Here is a 20,085-nt window from a genome sequence, read left to right as displayed (position 1 = left end):
CCATAGCAAGACTCTGGAAACAACCAAGATGCCCTTCAACAGACGAATGGCTAAAGAAACTGTGGTACATATACACAATGGAATATTATGCAGCTGTCAGGAGAGATGAAGTCATGAAATTTTCCTATACATGGATGGATGTACACGGAAGCTATTATGCTGAGTGAAATAAGTCAGAGAGAGAGAGAGAAAAACGCAGAATGGTCTCACTCATCTATGGGTTTTAAGAAAAATGAAAGCCATTCTTGCAATAATAATTTTCAGACACAAAAGAGAAAAGAGCTGGAAGTTCCAGCTCACCTCAGGAAGCTCACCACAAAGAGTGATGAGTTTAGTTAGAGAAATAACTACATTTTGAACTGTCCTAATAATGAGAATGTATGAGGGAAATGGAGAGCCTGTTTAGAGTACAGGCGGGGGTCGGGTGGGGAGGAGGGAGACTTGGGACATTGGTGATGGGAATGTTGCACTGGTGATGGGTGGTGTTCTTTACATGACTGAAACCCAAACACAATCATGTATGTAATCAAGGTGTTTAAATAAAAAAAAAATAGAAAAAAAAATCATCTCACTAACCATGTAACTGGCTTCGACTGATGCAACATTCTCTTTGGTTGCTTTCTTGAAGAAATCTTGTTGCCTCATTAGACATGCTTTAAGACTGGCAACCTGCTTGGCTCTCTCATTTCCTTGATATTTTGCGCATTCCTCAGCATGTTTACTTGAATAATGGCGTTTCAAGTTGTATTTCTTTTGCACTGCAACTTTCTCTGAGCAAATAAGACAAGTGGGAATGCCCCTGTGCTCAACAAGGAAATACTGCGTCTCCCACTTTTCCTGAAATTGTCTGTTGTCGTCATCAATCTTTCTCTTCACTGTAGGCTTTGATGAAGTCATGATGAAGGTATGACAAAATCTAATTCTGTAATAAACTTCTCTCCCTTCTCTCTCTTCTCTCCTTAGGCCTCCGATAATGCAAGGGACAGTGGGCAGGAGCAGTGGAAATGACGTCTGTGCTAGGCGCAAAGTATTTGCGATATTCGCAATAAAAAATCACATCAGTAAGAAAAAAAATCGCAAAAATTGCATTAAACAATTGCATACCCCGAACGGAACTGCTCGGGGTTTGTGAATGTTTAATGTGACTTTTTTTCTTACTAATGCGATTTTTATTGCGATTGTTCGGTAAGCGAATAATCGCGAATACTGCAATACTTGAAGGCCGACCGCAGGCCACAAAACGTTGTATGGAGGGCCACAAACGAACCGTGGGCCGCTAGTTTGAGACCCCTGCTTTAAAATCACCTAACTTACTTCAAGTTTGTACTATTAGACTGTATAAGCTATAGCCTTCCTTGTTATCATTTACTTCTTAATTCTCCTCTCTTGGCTCCCAGCTCTTAGCATGATTTCTGTGTCTCAATTACAACTTCGGGTGGGTATTCATCATATAAACAAATGGTACTTCAAATACCCTGATCTTTCAGTTCGTTGATTTCTTCTTTTTATTCTCCTCAGTCTTCCAGGAATTGTAAATTATTATACAGACACAAGTACACACATACCTTTCCATGATCTTAGAACTCATTCTTTAGCTCATTCTCATCGTTTATTCATAGTATGATATCAGGACTCTTCTACTATTTTTATGATCCTACAGCCCCTAAGTACTGTTGCCATGTTCTTCACATCTGCTGCATTCAGTCACAAAATGCAGTTTAAGAAGCTGAGCTTTTGTTTGTTTGTTTTGGCAACACCCAGCCACACTTGGGGGTTACCTTCTGGCTATTCACTCAGAAATCGTTCCTGGCTTGGGGGACCATATGGGACACAGGGGGATCGAACCATGGTTCGTCCTACGCTAGTGAGCAAAGCAGACACCTTATTGCCTGTGGCCTCATGAAGCTGAGCTTTAAAGTATATTATCTGGTCCAGAGAATGTCATCAGCCCTATTGACTATGATTTAAGGTGACATAGTGATCAAGGTCTGAAAATTGAAGTCACAGGACTGGAGACTGGGAAGAATAGGCCCAAGTTTGTCTGGGTTGGGGCATCACTTAGCACCTGGGTGGAGGTCATGGGTTGACAAATATCAGGAAGGGTTGCTGAGAATTGGGACTGAAGTGGCTGCCTTAAACACCTTTTATTTGTAATTCCCAAAGTGAAAAATCAGGGATTTGGCATTTTTACTCAGAATGATAAATCACTCCATCATGTCCCTATATACTTTTCTATGCTTTCCTTGCAGTGAATAGGTGTTTTTGTTCCATAGAAGACCATTTTTTTCCTAGTCAATAACATTACTGATATGAACACTTCTACCAACAAAATTTTATTTATTTACTCTAATACATTATTTTGAATGGCATAACTACCTATTTCCTCTCTTCTAATTCTTCTTGAATCCACTTAAGCTAATTGCCATTCTATATTTAATGCTCTTATCCAAATAGCTAAAGCCTCCACATGGTCTCAATTATGGTTAGTCTTCATATTCCTTAAGCAATCTACATCATTTAGTACATTTCAATATACATTTTGAAATACCATATGTATTTCTTGGCTTCCTTATTGGTTTCTCCGTTTGTTTTTTTTTTTCTTTCTTTCTTTTTTTTTTTTTTTGATAGAGTCTTAATGGTCTTAGATCTATGCTATATGAGAAATTACTTTCTATTCTCGGAAGGCAAAGAAATTAAAGCTTTATTCAGAACCTTGTAAATAAACCAAAGGATTTATATGACTAACTTCTCATCAAAGCCAATAATAAGCAACATTCATACATTAGACTAAAGTTGTTTTGAGCTTTCTACCTCTCATAGTTTTGGTTTTTTTAGAGAGATTTTTTGTAGTGATAACACTAAACTCCTAAATCATCTTGTTTTCAGTTAGAAACAGACTGGTTTGCATGTAAACTAAGATATTTCAATGGGGATAATAAGTGGAAATTGTAACATTGAGGAAACCAAAGCAGGAAACAAGAGAGACAATCAGTAGGCTGGAGGGGCACACAAAGGAAACTGTCAGAAGGACATTGTTGGAAAAGGGTTGTAAAATGCTATTAACCTAAACCAATTACCATCTACTTTTCTGTAATGAACTACTAATAGTAGTGCAAATGGCTTTAAAAACTGTTCACAGTTCTTATGATTCTATTTACAAAAACATTTCAGAGGGCAGGAGTGGTAGAACAGAGAGTAGGGCAAGAGTCTTGCACATAATGACCTGGTTTGCTCCCCAGTGACGTTTATGGACCCCTCAAGCTCTGTGATCCCTGAGCACAGAGCCATGAGTAAGCTTTGCATATTGAAGGGTGTGGCCCTTCCACCCCCAAAAGTAAGATTTACATGGTTACAAAAGAAAGTCTTGGGATTTCCCCATTATTCTCTTAATAACCAAGCACTACTTCCACACTCAAAGTGCTCTGTTTCTATGGTAGAAAAACAGTGAGATCATTAAAATATGAATGTACAGCAGCTGTTCTCTCCCAGTGGTCCACAAACTATGGCCCGCGGGCCACATATTGTATTTGTATCTGTTTTGTTTCTTCATTGCAAAATAAGATATATGCAGTGTGCATAAGAATTCGTTCATGGGGCCGGGCGGTGGCGCTGGAGGTAAGGTGCCTGCCTTACCTGCGCTAGCCTTGGACGGACCGTGGTTCGATCCCCCGGCGTCCCATATGGTCCCCCAAGCCAGGAGCGACTTCTGAGCGCATAGCCAGGAGTAACCTCTGAGCGTCAATGGGTGTGGCCCAAAAAACCAAAAAACCAAAAAAAAAAAAAAAAAAAAAAAAAGAATTCGTTCATAAGCTTTGTTTTTACTATAGTCAGAACCACCAATGGTCTGAGGGACAGTAAACTGGCCCACTGTTTAAAAAGTTTGAGGACCCCTGTGACTATCTACATTAACCCCAAACCAATTAAATTATTCTATTTCCTTTGTAAACAATAGGTTGCTAATTCCCTTATCCAGTTGAATGCTGATACTGAATGTACATTATTAGGCTACTCTCAAGGTCCTACAAACTGAATTATACACTCTGAGAAGGATTGCCTGTCTTGTTCCTAAATTTTTTGACAATTATACATGTTATTGTGCTTTGATAATTAAATATTAGGAAAACCAATGAAATAACATGGGGATTAGTTTCTTTGGAATCTGTCAATATTTTGGAAAACTAAATGAGTTGTATGAATGTGTGAGGCAGTTATATAAAATTACAAAGAAGTCTTCATATTTCCTCTTATTTTCCTTTTAAAGGAAGGAAATCTTGGGAAATCATAGAGGTAGTTATGCAAGAGACACACACAATAAAGAATACTCAGCAGATCATTTGCAATTAGAATGCCTTGAACTTTCTCAATTTGGGAAAATAGATAATATTTTAGGTTAAAACAAGTGTTTGCTATACTTATGAACTTTTCATGACCTGGTTTAATTTACTTTTACAAAACCAGCTTTGTTTAAGAATATTTTATATGACATCAAGCTCATCTTTACATAAGGTAGAAGTCAATATTTAGTCAATTTATTTGAGTTATTGCTTGGTATGGATATAAACTACATTTAGCAGAGGGCTTCTTCCTATATGATCAAAATACTAAATAAGCAAATGTGGGTGGATGGGAACTCAAAAAATATTACTCTTAAGCTAAAGGGTCTTGAAACAGTAGCAGTCAAATAAGTATATGAAGAGAAGATAGAAGAAATAGCATAGGTAAAAGATGAAACTTTGTGGCCCATCTAAGAACATACTTTATTTTGAGTGACAAGAACAAGGCAGTTTTTTCAAACCTAATTAAGCATCTGAGTCATCTTAAGAGCAAAGTAAAACATGCCCAGACCTAACTCATAGAGATTGTCATTCAAAAGTATATTTGGAGTAGGGTACTTTATACTTTATGTATATTATTATATAATTATATATATTCATACTTTTAAATATATATTTATATATACTTTATATTTTATATATTGTATAAATTCTGTTATGCATACAGATTAGAGTACCATTAAAATAGGTAAGAGTGTTAGATGAGGCTGGGTAACTTAGGGCAGATGACAAAAGGAAAGAGTAGGTAAATACAGTGTATCGACAAACTCCTCCACAGCAGTTCCCCTATCTTGAAATTGCTCAAAAATTTTCACTAACAAAAATTTCATGAAAAAAAATAAACTCCTACTATTCTATAAAACCAGTGATAAATTTTAAACATATTTTATAACGATAAGCCTCTATTTTACTTAAAGTTATATTTAGCATAAAACAAGTTCAGGCAGAGCACAGGGTTCATATCATTCCTTTGGATCTTTCAAGTGTCCCAGGTGTATTACTCATTTTGGAAAATACCTCTCTAATCAATCAGAACAGTATCACTTGCCCACCTCCAAGTGCTTATCTACATCCCCAGATAAGAGATTCTTTGTCATTTTAGAGAATGGTCCTTCAACATTTATATCTAAGCAATAATACATTTAACAGGACATTCTCTTTATTCATTATAACCAGTTCCACAGGGAGCATCTTTTCTCCTACTCTAATGTTCAGATTATTTTGTCTTAATTTAGCATCTATATTCTGTATACTATCTGGTCAATAATTTTAAACAAGTGGATGTTAAATTTTATCTCTGGGGGAAATGAAGGACAGTAATTTGAACCTTTATTATAATTCTACAAGTTAGGGACTTCTAACTTCCTATTAATGACACATATTTTCAAAGATGAAAACAGACATCTATTTGTTAATCTATTCTAGATAAAAAGGAAAGCAATAAGCGATGATCCAAGATAAAAAAAAAAGCCATGAGAAAGGAGGTGTCAATCAACTTGCTTATGAAAACAAAGCACCAAAACCTTTAAATATGTAAAGCTTCCCACTCTGTACCCACCAGTTCCCAGATGTCCTTTCTGAATCTTGGATTCAGAGAAAGAAAGAAAGAAAGAAAGAAAGAAAGAAAGAAAGAAAGAAAGAAAGAAAGAAAGAAAGAAAGAAAGAAAGAAAGAAAGAAAGAAAGAAAGAAAGAAAGAAAGAAAGAAGGGAGGGAGGGAGGGAGGGAGGGAGGGAGGGAGGGAGGGAGGGAGGGAGGGAGGGAGGGAGGGAGGGAGGGAGGGAGGGAAGAAGGAAGGAAGGAAGGAGGGAAGGAAGGAAAGGAAGGAAGGAAAGAAAGGAAGGAAACAAAGAAAGAAAGGAAAAGAAGGATGGAAGGAAGGAAGGAAGGAAGGAAGGAAGGAAGGAAGGAAGGAAGGAAGGAAGGAAAAGAAAGTTCTTTATCACTGATTATCAGGAAAATGCAAATCAAAACAGCACTAAGATAGCACCTCACACTAATAAAAATGGCCTGTATCAAAAAGCCCAGAAACAAAACTGTGCTGGCAGGGGAAAAAAGAGAAAAAGAGTCCGCTGTTGGTGAGATTGTAAATCGGTCAGCCTATATGGAAAATAGTATGGAGATATCTCACAACATTAAAATAGAGCTTCCATATGACCCAGTGGTTCTAGTCTTCGCATTTAGCCCAAGAACATGAAAACATTAAATACAGGTATGTTCACTGCAGCATGGTGTACAGGAGCTAGGCTCCGAAAGTGGATGGAGGAGTGGATAAGTGTAATTGTACGTACACACCATGAAACAGGGGAGGTGGTGTCAGGATGTGGAAACTAAGGCAGAAGATATACAAGGCAACTTTCATTCCAAAGTAGTATATAAAGAAAGAAGCAAGGCAAAAAAATGAAAACCAACCCTAGACTTGGACAGAACTGACGTTTCCAGTTGTGGGGCATGGGGAAAGTGACAGATGAGAAGGGCCCCAAGGACAAGCTCTCAGGGAATACTGGCATATTGCTAGTACCAGTAAAGTATCATTATATCCTAAAGCATAGGAACATTCATTATCTTATTAACGAGTATTGCTACTTCAACTAAAAAGAAAGAAAGAAAAGGAAGGAAAGGAAGGAAAGGAAGAAGAAAGAAAGAAAGAAAGAAAGAAAGAAAGAAAGAAAGAAAGAAAGAAAGAAAGAAAGAAAGAAAGAAGAAAGAAAAGAAAGAAGAAAGGAAAGAAAGAAGAAAGGAAAGAAAGAAAGAAAGAAAGAAAGAAAGAAAGAAAGAAAGAAAGAAAGAAAGAAAGAAAGAAAGAAAGAAAGAAAGAAAGAAAGAAAGAAAGAAAAGAAAGAAGAAAGGAAAGAAAGAAAGAAAGGAAGGAAGGAAGGAAGGAAGAAGAAAGAAAGAGAAAGAAAGAAAGAAAGAAAGAAGAGAGAGAGAGAGAGAGAGACAGACAGACAGACAGACAGACAGACAGACAGACAGACAGACAGACAGACAGACAGACAAGCACTGTGATGGTCTAAGGTCCCAGAGTTCTTGGCCTCTTCAGAGCTTGGGGATTGTCCAACGTGTTGGTACCCTTGCCTGGTACAAAGCTAACCCGGGATCGATCCAGGGCACCCCACTCTGGGACTGATTCCTGAGAGCAGAGGAGGAGTAACCCCAGAGCAATGCCGACTGTGTCCCCAAACAAAACAAACCAACAGATCCATGGCTTCGGCCGCCCCCTCACTTATCCCGGCGTCGGGGCCCAGCGCGCCCCAGTTCCTCTTCCCACTTTGGGCGGCCCCGGATCAGTGAGGCTTGGGGCGCTGCTGACACTCGGGGCTCCCGGGAATCCCCGGCGCGAGGTTAGGCCTCGGGCGGGGCGGGGCGCGGCGCGGAGAGCTGAGTGACTTGGGGCGGGCTTGTCACTCCAGGGGAGACACCCCCGGCACCCCGGTTTCTCATAGGTTCAAGAGGGGAGGGGAGCAAAGCCCGGGTGGGGTGGAGCGCGCAAGTGCGGGACGAGGAGGAGGAGGAAGAAGAGGAGGGGAGAGGATGGGCCGGCCCCCGGGCTGTCTTCTCCGTTCCTCAGTTGCAGAGCTTGGTGGTTGTGGAGGCGGCCGCGCACTCGGACATTAAGGCGCGTCTGACGTGGGAGAAGAAGGGAGGCGAAGGTGGCGACCACCCCCAGCTCTCCTCACCTCGCTGCTACAGGACCTAGGAAACCGCCAGGAAATCGGCGGCGGGAGTTCGCGCTGACTGAGGTTCGGAGTTTGAGGCAGTGGGAATTGCTTCCGGGGCAAAGGGGATCACGGAGACCCGGATGCTAGGGCAGGGCCAATGGAGCAACTAAACTAGTCCTTGGGTGGGTAGGTGAGAAAGCGAGTAGAAGAACGTAGCTGGAGTCCAGTCACTGGTCTAGAGGACGGTGTAAATCCCTGCAGGGAAGGAAATTGGGCGTCTTGACTTTCTTGTACCCTTAAAAATTCCACCTGGGAGAGCGCCTCCTTTTCACCTACTGAATGAACCCAGGGCGTTTCATATAACACGAGACCCACCCTGCCAGTCAGGCCAGGATTAACAGAATTCTCACATAATGAGCACCTAGCAATAAAAACAACAACAACAACAACAACACAAACAAAAACCAGGCCCTTGGCCTTATCAACCAGTAATTTCCTTGGAATTTGCTAGATGAAAATGGGAATCCAGGGGACTTGATAGGTAGGACACTTGCCTTGCATGAGGCTGACCCAGTAAGGGTCCCTGGAACCTGTTTGGAATAAATAATCTCTGAACTCAATCAGGAGTAAGCCCTGAGCACCACAGGGTGTGACCACAAATCAAAAACAAAAAGAAAAATGAAAACAAAAACCTAGAGATTTCTGATATTTGAAATATCAGGAGATGAAATGTCCTGATATGAAATATCTCCAGATATGGAATATCAGGAGATGAGCTATAAGAAATTCCTCTGCTTGAATTGTTAAACTTCTCTTATGACAAACAGTGGACTGGTTTTTCTGATACAGGGTCGGTATTAACTATTTTGGTTACATTTTAAAATCAATTCCTTTGTGTGTTTTTTGTTTGTTTGTTTGTTTTCGTGTTGGGATCACACAACAGATGATACTTAATGGTATCTCAAGAATTATTCCTTGAGGATCTCGGGAGACCATATGGGTTGCCCGGGATCAAACCCAGGTGGGATTTGTGCAAGGCAAACACCCTGCCCGATGTACTGTCGCTCCAGCCCACACTTTCATTTTCTTTTTTATACCCAGCCACAAATTCCTGTTACAACTAAAGCAAGATTGTTATAACTTTGCATTCACTTATGCTAATTTTTATGGGCAGATGTTTTAGGGGGCATCAAAATCCTCTTTGAAGAACTTCCTAATCATAAGGAAGGATGGCAGAAGCAGTGTTGGTTGATCTCTTTGATTTGAAAGTGAGCTCTCAGGAAAACTATCAGCAGATTTTAACGAAGATCTTGAATGCCAACAAACACCACTATGATCCCAAGGCCAAATTCCTTTGCATAATATGTTGTACTGACAGCATCAATTGTGAAAATGATGACTACCATGATGACGATAAACTAGAAACAAGCAACGGATTCTCAACTCTTTTCAGAGAATTTGAAATTGTTACCAATCCCAGCATGGCTGCCTCTTTATATACCATTAAACAAAAAATTGATGAAAAAAACCTGAACAGCATTAAGGTAATTGTATCCATCTACCGGAAGATGTTAATGAAGGCTTTTATTGACCAACTTTTCACTGATGTTTATAATTTTGAATTTGAAGATTTACATATGACTTTGAGTGGAGATCTTTTGAAAGAGTCCACTGAAACAAGAATGATCACACCTCAAAAACTAGAAACAATCCAGAATGAAATAGAAACATATTTGAGAAGCCTGCCCACTCTGAAAGGAGAATTAACCATTATCAAGTCTCCTTTGATCTCAGGTAGATTAAATGCTATGTTTACTGTGTATTTGAAAAAACTATCTTTAGAGTTTGCTCATCTGTTTTCCTTCCTATTTTCTTTTGGGATGATTGTGAATTTTTGAGCATCATTGACAGGCCGTGAATCACCATATAGTATCAGGTCTCATCCAATAGTCACTTCTAAGACATAAGTAAATTGCTTTGTGCAAATAGTTTTGAGACAAATTCGTTCCTTTAAATTTAGATTTATGATCCTAAGTATCTCCTACTTAGAATTTCTGGGGCTTATTTTGGCATCTTTACAGAATAGTGAAATGTGAAACAGCCAATCTTATTTGTTTAGTTGATATTTACTGAGGGCTATATGATATGAAGTATAAAATGGGACAGAATGGAACAGAAGATACCCTTTATTTTTTTATTTTTTATTTTTTTAGAAGATACCCTTTAAAGAAAATAATCCTCATAGAGTATGTAAAACCAACAAAGCAGTATATATTCTGATACTGGTATCAGTGAGAGAACAAATAAGCAAATGTAGGTTAAAGAGATAAGGGAACATTTTCTTTAGAGAACGCGTCTTTCTCGTCTTTCATGAACCATTTTTTAAATTGCCCTATTTGTCTTCAATAGATATTTTCATACATGGATTTACTACAAGGGCAGGTGGAATATCTTACATACCAACACTCAGCTCCTTGAATCTCTTTAGTAGTTCCAAACGGAGAGATCCCAAGGCAGTTGTCCAAGAAAACCTACGAAGGTTGGGGAATACTGCAGGATTTAATGCAGAGAAATTTTACCGAATCAAGGTAAGATTTTGTTTCATATTTTGGAAGTTCTAAAACATTCTTGATCTACTAATGACTATATAGACTTTAATTAAGCCATTAATTTTTTTTTGTGGGAGGCACTTCCCAAGTTATGCTTATAAGACCTATGGCCCTTCTTGACATTCTCAGCTAAATACCCATTGTTCAATGCAAGCACCCCAATATGTGAAGCTAAGGTGCCAAGAATTATTCAGACCATGTGGAAGTACTGAAGGTCTTCTACGACTACATCCAGTGATGATTGAGAGACTATGTGGTGATGGAAATTAAGCTGGAGTAGGCTGCATGCAAGGCAATACTCTCCAGCCCTCTAAACCATTTAATTTTGAGATAAAAATTTAGGATAATGTTTGTTTTACTTAGCTATGTACACAGTAGCCAGAATCTATTATTTTTCAAGTCAACATTAGCAAGACTGAAGGTTACAATTTATAAAACATTCAGTTTTTAACTGTTATCTTTTTAGAGTCTAGAAAAGCAAAAATGTTATTGATTTGGTAATTTAACTTCTTCAATAAAGTGGTAATTTTGTGCAAAGTGCTGCAAATAAAGATTTATCTAGCTCCAATAGAAAATGTTCATAATATATATTGAATTTAAAAATAGTTAATTCTTATTTTCTTTGAATAAAGTATGCAAAGATTATAATACCAGAAGTTGTTTGGAGAGAGAGTATAATGGGTAAGGCACATTTCTTGCACATGGCTGACTCCAGTCCTATCTCTGGCATTCTATATGGACCCCAGAGCTATACCAGAAATGATCCCTGTGCACACAGCCCAGAGTACTACAGATGTGATTAAAAAAAACAACAACAACAACAAACAACAACCAAAACCTCAGAAGTAAATATATTGCTACTGTATATAGAATACATTTAATAATGATCAAAATTGGTTATATAGTCTTATGTAAAACAAATATTTTAGGAAAACTTTATGGCAAGATGATTCCCTATTTTCATATCATTTTTGTTACATATCTTTGCTATTAGACTGATCATGGCAATGATGTCTGGATTATGGGAAGAAAGGAGCCTGATTCTTATGATGGAATAATCACAAATCAAAGAGGAGTCACAATAGCTGCTCTTGGTGCTGACTGCATACCAATGATTTTTGCAGATCCTGTCAAAAAAGCATGTGGAGTTGCTCACTCAGGTAAGTTCTACAATAAGGATTTTTTTTTTTTTTTTTGCTTTTTGGGCTACTCCCGATAATGTTCAGGGGTTATCCCTGGCTATGTGCTCAGAAATCGCTCCTGGCTTGGGGGACCATATGGGATGCCTGAGAACCGTAGTCCTTCCTAGGTTAGCCATTTGCAAAGCAAACACCTTACTGCTAGCACCACCGCTCCAGCCCCAAGTACCTAGGATTTTATAAATGTTGTAATACAAGAAAAACTCTAATTTTTTTCTGTTGACATGATAAATGATTACTTTTCATGTTGACAAAAGTAAAAGTGTAGATGGGCCTGCTAGCCCCTTGTTATGGATGCAGATAGTAGTGCTTAGATTATTTGATACAGAGTAAAATGCAGTTGGATTATCTAGATAGAGTATTGAAGAATTGTTAGACTATAAGTAGGTGCCAGTGTTTCTTAGCAGGCCAGTAGCATACATACTCTTCTAAACAAATTGTGGAGAGTTAGCTCAGTGGTAGAACACTTGCTTTAGATGTGTGAGGTCTTGAGTTGAATTCCTGGGACAAGGTCCTTGAGTACAGATGTCCCCCAGTACTGAAACTACCCCTCCCCAATACCATTATGTGGCCCCCAAAACAAACCAAAAATTTAAATGATAATCAAAAAAGTTTATTTAAGGAGAAAACATTTAAAAATAAAAATAAAAGCCTCCCTGCTCTTACAACAATCTTCAAGTGTGCTGCTGGATTTTGCTGAGAATGTTTTGAATTTTACTAGTGTAGAAGAGTAAGGCTAGGCATAATGTGGAATGATGTTTACCAAGGTTGTGAATCTCTATAAAGTTGGAAGTGAGACAGGATATATTTGGAAACTACTTTTAGTTTAATAATACATGTTACAGTGCCTCTACTTGATAAAAATAAGAAATAAGTAGAATTTTTAGATTCTGTATTGTGTCAAATTTATGGAATCTGGTTCTTTGTAGACATTATTTGTAGTAAGATATTATTTCCTTTAGTCAGTCATTTTCCATATAAAATACGGAATACATTTTAGATTAAGTTCTGCATCTGAACATATGACATATATCATCAGTACAGTAAAAAGCATTGTATTTTTAAGTCTAATTAAAATTCTGGTTTGGATGACTAAAGTCAAGCGTACTCACTGATTTTTTAAATTATTTAAAATTTAATTTTATTACTGAATATAAAAATATATAACATTTGTTACATTTAGGTTGTGAAATTAGCTATACAATATCAAAGATAAAATAACAGTAAAAAAGTTGTTCAATATAAAGAGATCTTGAAAAAAGAAAAAAAAGCTCAAGGTTTTACACTGATTTTCAGAACTTACTATAAAACTATAATAAACACACTAGACTAGGAAACTCAGACATACATCCTTGCATTTTATGGTATGATTATTCATGAAAAGTTAATCAGACAGCACAATGAAGAAAGTAGTATTTTTTAAAGTAATAATATTAGGAAAATTGGATATTCACATGAAAAATTGATGCAGAATCCTTACCCTACATCATCTATAAAAATCAACTTAAAATGGATCAATGTTGAAAAGTTGTAAAATTTACAGAAGAAAACTTAATTGTAACTCATCATGAGCTTGGTTTAGGCATTATTTTCCTAAATATGACACCAAAGCACAAGTAAAACTAAATAGAATATTACAGAAATTAAAAACTTATGTACACTGAGGACACAAGAGTAAAAGACAACTCACAGAATTCCAGAATATATTCTCAATTATGTATTTGTAAAGATTAATATCTATAATATATATATATATATATATATATATATTAGTTTTTGGGCTGCATTCAGGGGTTACTCTTGGCTCTATGCTCAGAAATCTCTCTTGGCAGGCTTGGGGGACCATATGGGATGCCGGGATTTAAACCATCATCCTTCTGCATGCAAGGCAAACGCCCTACCTCCTTGCTATCTTTCTGGCCCCTATAGAAAATATTTCTTCAAATTAAAAAAAATGACAAACAGAAAACTTATTCTAAAAATAAGCAAAAGTCTTGAAGAAACTTGTATCCCCAAAGAATGTATTTAGTTGGTCACAAGTATATGAAAGATGCTCGGCTAGAGCGGTAGGCCTTGCACGCAGCTGACCCAGGACAGACCTCAGTTCAATCTCCCGCATCCCATATGGTCCCCATTAGCCAGGAGTGACTTCTGAGTGCATAGCCAGGAGTAACTGCTGAGCATCAAAAAAAAAAAAAGAAAAAAAAGAAAGAAGAAAGAAAGAAAGAAAGAAAGAAGGAAGGAAGGAAGGAAGGAAGGAAGGAAGGAAGGAAGGAAGGAAGGAAGGAAGGAAGGAAGGAAGGAAGGAAGGAAGGAAGGAAGGAAGGAAGAAAGAAAGAAAGAAAGGTGCTCAAATGACAAATAACTGGGAAGATGTAAATAGATACCACAATGATATATCCATTAAGATAAAAATATTAAAAAAAATAATCTAAGTGGTTAAAGTGATAGTACAGCACTTTGAGCACTTACCTTGCACTCAGCTGTCCTGAGTTCGATCCCTGTCACCCCCTGTAGTCTGAGCCTACTAGGAGTGATCCCTGAGTACAGAGCCAGAAGTAAGCCCTGAATACAGCCAGATCTGGGCCCCAAAACAAAAATCAAACAAACAAACAAACAAACAAAATAAAGTAAAGGTCAATAGAAGTTAATAGTGTTGATGAGGATATGGAGAAATTGGAACTCCTATGTACTACTAAAGAGAATGTAAAGTAGTAGACCTGCAGTGGAAAATAATTTTGCAGTTCTTCAAAACATTTAAAATTGAATGAACAAAATTTGACTGGAAGCAATATATCGGTGACATATTTTCACATACTTGCCCGTAACAGCTTTATATACAATGACCAAGATTTGACTATTTGTGAATGAATGGACAGGTAACATAAAATACAGTATTGTTATCTTTAAAAATGAAGGAAATTGGGGCTGGTGTGCTAGCACAGCGATAGGGCTTTTGGCTTGCACACAGCTCCCCAGGATGGACCTGGGTTTGATCCGAACCCTGGTGTCTCATATAGTCCCCCAAGCCACGAGCAATTTCTGAGTGCATAGCCAGTAACCCCAGAGCATCACTGAGTGTGGCCCAAAAACCAAAAAAAAAAAAAAAAGAAAAAAAAAAGGAAAAAAGAAATACTGACACATATTACAACAAAGTGAACCTTGGGAATGATATGCTAAGTACAATTTACAAAGACAAATCCTGTACAATTGCATTATTTAGATTAGTCAAAATCTTAAATATAAAATAGAATAATGGTTGGTTGCTAAGGAATAGTAATAAGATGAGATGAATTATTGTTTAATAAGTAAAGAATTTTAGTTTTTCATAATGAAACTTTTCTGGAAAATGGCTGTGTATAAATAATTCTTAACACCACTGAAGGATACACTTAGAATATTAAAATGTTAAATTTAGTGTTATACATTTCTTTCTTGCATTTATCAAAATATAAAAGAAATAGATAGGAAAGGTTAAGAAGAAAAGTTAAAGAGTCATTGTAACAGAAACAAAGGTAGAAAGCTTGCAACAATAGTGGAGCTGTGTACTTAGGGCAAAGAAGGTACCATTATAACAATGATAATTGGAACTGATCACTCAGAACAATAACTGGGTGTTGGATGAAGATAAAGTTATATGCAAAGTATCCCTTTGTTTCCAGTAGTGTAAACCAGTGTCCATAAAGGAAGAAAGGAAAAGAGAGAGAAGCGAAGGGGGAGAGAGAGAATGAAAGAGCAAGAGAAGGAGCGAATGAAAGAGAAAAATTATTCTCCCAGAGCCCAGTGGCAGGCAGTGGGGAGGGTGAGAGGGAAAATGAGGACATTGGTGATGGGAAACTTTCATGGGTGAAGGGTGGTGTTCATAATAAGACTGAAATTCAATTATGAACAACTTTGTAATCACAGGGTTTAAATAAAAATATTTATATAAAATGATAGAACATTTTACAAAAAGTAATGGGACTTCATTAAAAATTGCTCTTACCCGGATGGGAGAAATGATGCAGTGATAAGGTGTTTGCCTTGCATGCGACTGACCCAGAACAGACTGCGGTTCGATCCCCCTGCATCCCGTATGGTCCCCAAGCCAGGAGCGATTTTTGAGTGCATAGCCAGGAGTAATCCCTGAGTGTCACTGGGTGTGGCCCTCCCCAAATTTTGCTTTTATAGTAGGCATTTTGTATTAAAGACCTCATTTAAAAACCAGTATTTTATTTGGTTATTTAACTTAATTTTATTGATTGATTTACTATTTAAACTCTTGAAAGATATACTGTGATGCTTATTTTTTACCAGCAGTATAAAGTAAAGACAAAAATATAGGTATGCAGGACCACAGAGAATGATTCAGGGGTTGGACAACCTAGTATGCTTGGAAACCAGAGTTGGTCTTATGCCAGAAAACTTCAGAGGTAAGGTCTCCTTGTATTTAGATCAAAGTTTTTTTCTTTACATTTCTCCCATATTTTGCTGGGCTTATGCAAATAACAACAACTGTCACTCTCACACCATTATTACTGTCTTTTTTTTTTTAACTCTTATTCTTTAAAAAAAAAAAAAAGAAAAGCTTTCTAAACAAGCAAAAAAACAAAAAACCCATCATACTTATTTATAGAAACATTTCCTTTATATAGTCTCTTACCACACAATATGAATGTAATGATTAGCCAATTGATTCCAAATTGCCATAGATGATTAGGATCCAAGAATGGGCTTCAAAACCAGCCCAATCCAATTTTTCTCAAACATTTGTAAACATAAATAGTAAAAAAATCTCAAGATGATAGTAAAGCTATAAAATAAAAGATTACAAATTAGGAGGCAGAATTATTTTAAATATATGGGGAAGTTAATGAGAATGAATTTACTTGGATTCATTTCTCTTTTCAGGTGTATCTGAGACCTAGATTCTGTCTTTTATTGTTAATGCCTGCTAATAAATTCTTCTTTGCTCAAGGCATTTTGATTTTCAAGCATTAGAATTTTGTTTCATAGAGCTCAGTAATACAAAAGTCATAGTTTAGTGGGAGAGCATTTTACCTTACCTGTATGGGGTCATAGGTTTGATACTGAGCACCAGAAAAATATATGAAAAATAAAATAATTATATAAGTATATATATATATATGTTTTGACTTTATTTTATTTTCTTCCTATCTAGGTTGGAAAGGTACTTTGTTAGGTATTGCTAGGGCCACAGTGAATGCTATGATAGCAGAATATGACTCTAGTTTGGAAGACATTCTTGTCATCCTGGGACCTTCAATAGGACCTTGCTGTTTTACTCTTCGAAGGGAATCAGCAGAAGCATTTCATAATCTTAATCCTGAATGTGTACACCTACTTGACTCACCAAATCCATATGTTAATATTCGTAAAGCAACCAGGTATGTTTTATTTCCTTCTCATTTTTCATGTTCATATTGTTTACTGATTCTAAAATGAAAGTTATTTTCAAAAGCAGTTAGTAATTTCAAGGAAAATTCAGGTGGCATATATTTTAAGATCTTATATACATTTGTATAAAAGCTCCTTCAACATGAAATATATACTTTTTATGTTTGAATAGAAGAAAATTTCCAGTCAGGAATCTCCTGATTGAAAAGTGAGAGAAGAAAGGGTTAGCATTCAGCTTAAGAAGAGTTGACAATGTATTTTACTTCAGAACCATTTCACATCTAATTTCTCCTGAATGTAAAAAATATCAGGATACTGATATTATAAAGTTTTCAATTAACTGGACACACATGTGTTTTAGAAAAAAATTTAATATTTGATGTAGGGCCAGAGAGAAAGTACAGTAGACCTGGAGGCTACTGAGCACCACTGGGAAGACCTTGGTGGTCCCAATTACTGCAGGACCTGAACAATAACACATTCTTGGACTCTAGCATCTCTAGATCTTTTCCTGCATTATTTGCATCAGTAACATTTTATATATTTCTTGGTAATGGGAAAAATAAATTCTTACTGTTTTTTGAAAAATCTTTATCCCAAGGATTCTTCTAGAACAGAGAGGAATTCTTCCACAGAATATCCAAGACCAGTATCAAGATCTCAGCCTCTGTACATCCTGCCATCCTGACAAGTTTTTCTCCCATGTCCGAGATGGCCTTAATTTTGGTACACAGATTGGCTTCATATCAATTAGAGAATGAGGTACAGTAGATTCTTTCTTTCCTGCCCCTTTCCTTTGTCATTCTTCATCTTTGTATTTTCTTTCATGCATTTAAAAATATGTATCTAAGTATTCTCTTTTAATCTGTTAAGAATATTTGTACTTTTTAGTGAAACAATAGTGAGAGAAAATTTAATATTCAGTGACATTCTAATATAAAATATAGAGTAGCCACTCTTTCTCTTAGTTAGTAAAGAATATTTACAAATAAATTACAAGTTTTAAAGAAAAAACTCTTTCTTTAAAACACCCTGTGTAAGTCATTTAACTCACTTATGTACTTGGCAGCCATAAATTTAATACTTAAAATTCTCATTTAAATCTTGTGTTTTTGAGAATTTTTTTATGTATAGAACTCCTCATGTATATAACTGATTTTTTAAACTAGATTTTTTTTAACTTTATTTTTGGGGAGGATCAATTTTTTTAATAATATCTTTAAGTACCATGATTACAAACATGTTTGTGGTTGGGTTTCAGTCATTAAATGAATACCCCCCTTTACCAGTGCAACATTTCCACCACCAGTGCCCCCCATCTCTATCATCCCCAACTCCCTGCCTATATTTGAGATAGGCATTTGACTTCTCTCACTTATTAACATTGTCATGATAGTTGTTTAATTACAATTTTGAAATTAGAAACCAAGGTTTTAAGGGTAATGCTTTTTTAAAAGTAATTTTTGTGACCAAAGTGAATTATGAACCTTTCACAGTAATATTTAAGGTACATAGTGACAATGAATCAGGGCCATTCCCACTACCAGTTAAACTAGATTTTTAACTGATATAAGAGTTGGCTAATTTCTGACAGTGTTAGATGATAAATATTTAGTCTTTGTGGGACATAGAATCTCTCAACTATTTATCTTTTCTATTTTGGAGCACAAGCAAACAGGAAAACCATGGAAATAAATGAGTATATTTCTGTTTCAATAAAACTTTATTTAGACAAATAGAGGTAGTAAGCGTTAGTGCATAAAAATATATGGTTTGCTGACTCATGGTCTATAGCTTTAGATCAAGATTAAATGACATTTTATTATATTATGTTTCTTATACATTTTTAGTTTTATAAAACTATTTTATGCCAGGGATTTAACATTGACCTGTTATAATACTTAGTTTTTTTCTTAAAGTTACTCTTAAGTGAATTAATATTATTTTAATCTTCACATGTTTTGAATTCTGAAATCTTATGACCCTTACTTTAATATTTGCTAGCAAAGTTCTCATACTTGCTTTCTGTGTTTTTTTTTTGTTTGTTTTGCAGATATCCAGTGGATTTTTATATACTTTTAAATTTTCCTTCTAAACTGGCTGAAAGAGAGGAAGTTAGTGATCTGAATTACTTAAAAATCATGAAGATTGCAATGGACTAGTTTGTCATTAGAGAATATTTCACTAATATCTAAAGCCAAATGATTGTCACTTGATTCTCAAGAGCAAACAAACCAAAAAAAGCTAATATAAACTTCAGTATTATGTAGCTTATATGTTATAGTTTGCAGATCATTCTTAAACTTTGTTCTGTTTGTGACCTAAATGAGAAATGACCTCTTCAGTTACTTCAGACATTGTGTGAAGGATAGGTGAAATCAAAATAAGTAAGACATTTTGCATTAAGTAGTGAAATGCAGAAAAAGTACTTATGACACTTAAATTTAATGGCAGTAAAAGTCAAAATAAGAAATGATTAAGTTTGTTATGAAGTCAAGATAAAATTACTATTTATCACTTACAGAGAAAATTATATCACAGTAGTCTGAGGCCAAAAGGGCTTTGCTAGATGAAGAATAACCTAAGAGGAAGAGGGAAAACCATAAATTACAATGGGAAACAAAGCATGTGATGGAGGTTCCCAAATTTTATTGAGCCTACTTCCTTCTTTTTTAGATAAAATATCACTCATCCCACTCCTGTGAATCTTTTTTTAAGCAACCAAACACAAAGTGTCCCCCAAGTTGTTCTGTGGCAGCTACTATTACCTGCCCCCCTTTATCTCACTATACCCCCCATAAGGGTTGGCTATAAGAAGGAGTTATGTCACACTTCATCAGATACTGATCTAGAAAGATGAGGATGTGAATAGGAGTTAATACAAAT

General features: G+C 36.4%; 1 protein-coding gene across 1 annotated transcript; it reads left to right on the top strand.

The window, feature by feature from the left end:
* Window positions 1-9,218: 9,218 nt before the first annotated feature.
* Window positions 9,219-19,318, top strand: LACC1 (laccase domain containing 1). Its single transcript, XM_049778807.1, has 6 exons — window positions 9,219-9,788; window positions 10,404-10,582; window positions 11,598-11,763; window positions 16,964-17,189; window positions 17,801-17,961; window positions 19,253-19,318. The coding sequence occupies exons 1-5, from the start codon at window positions 9,224-9,226 to the stop codon at window positions 17,958-17,960; spliced, it is 1,296 nt and encodes a 431-aa protein (XP_049634764.1). The 5' UTR covers window positions 9,219-9,223; the 3' UTR covers window position 17,961; window positions 19,253-19,318.
* The last annotated feature ends 767 nt before the right edge of the window (window positions 19,319-20,085 follow it).

This window comes from Suncus etruscus, chromosome 8, assembly GCF_024139225.1.
Source record: "Suncus etruscus isolate mSunEtr1 chromosome 8, mSunEtr1.pri.cur, whole genome shotgun sequence".
Taxonomy (NCBI): Eukaryota; Metazoa; Chordata; class Mammalia; order Eulipotyphla; family Soricidae; genus Suncus; species Suncus etruscus.
This window is presented reverse-complemented; position numbering and strand designations above follow the sequence as displayed.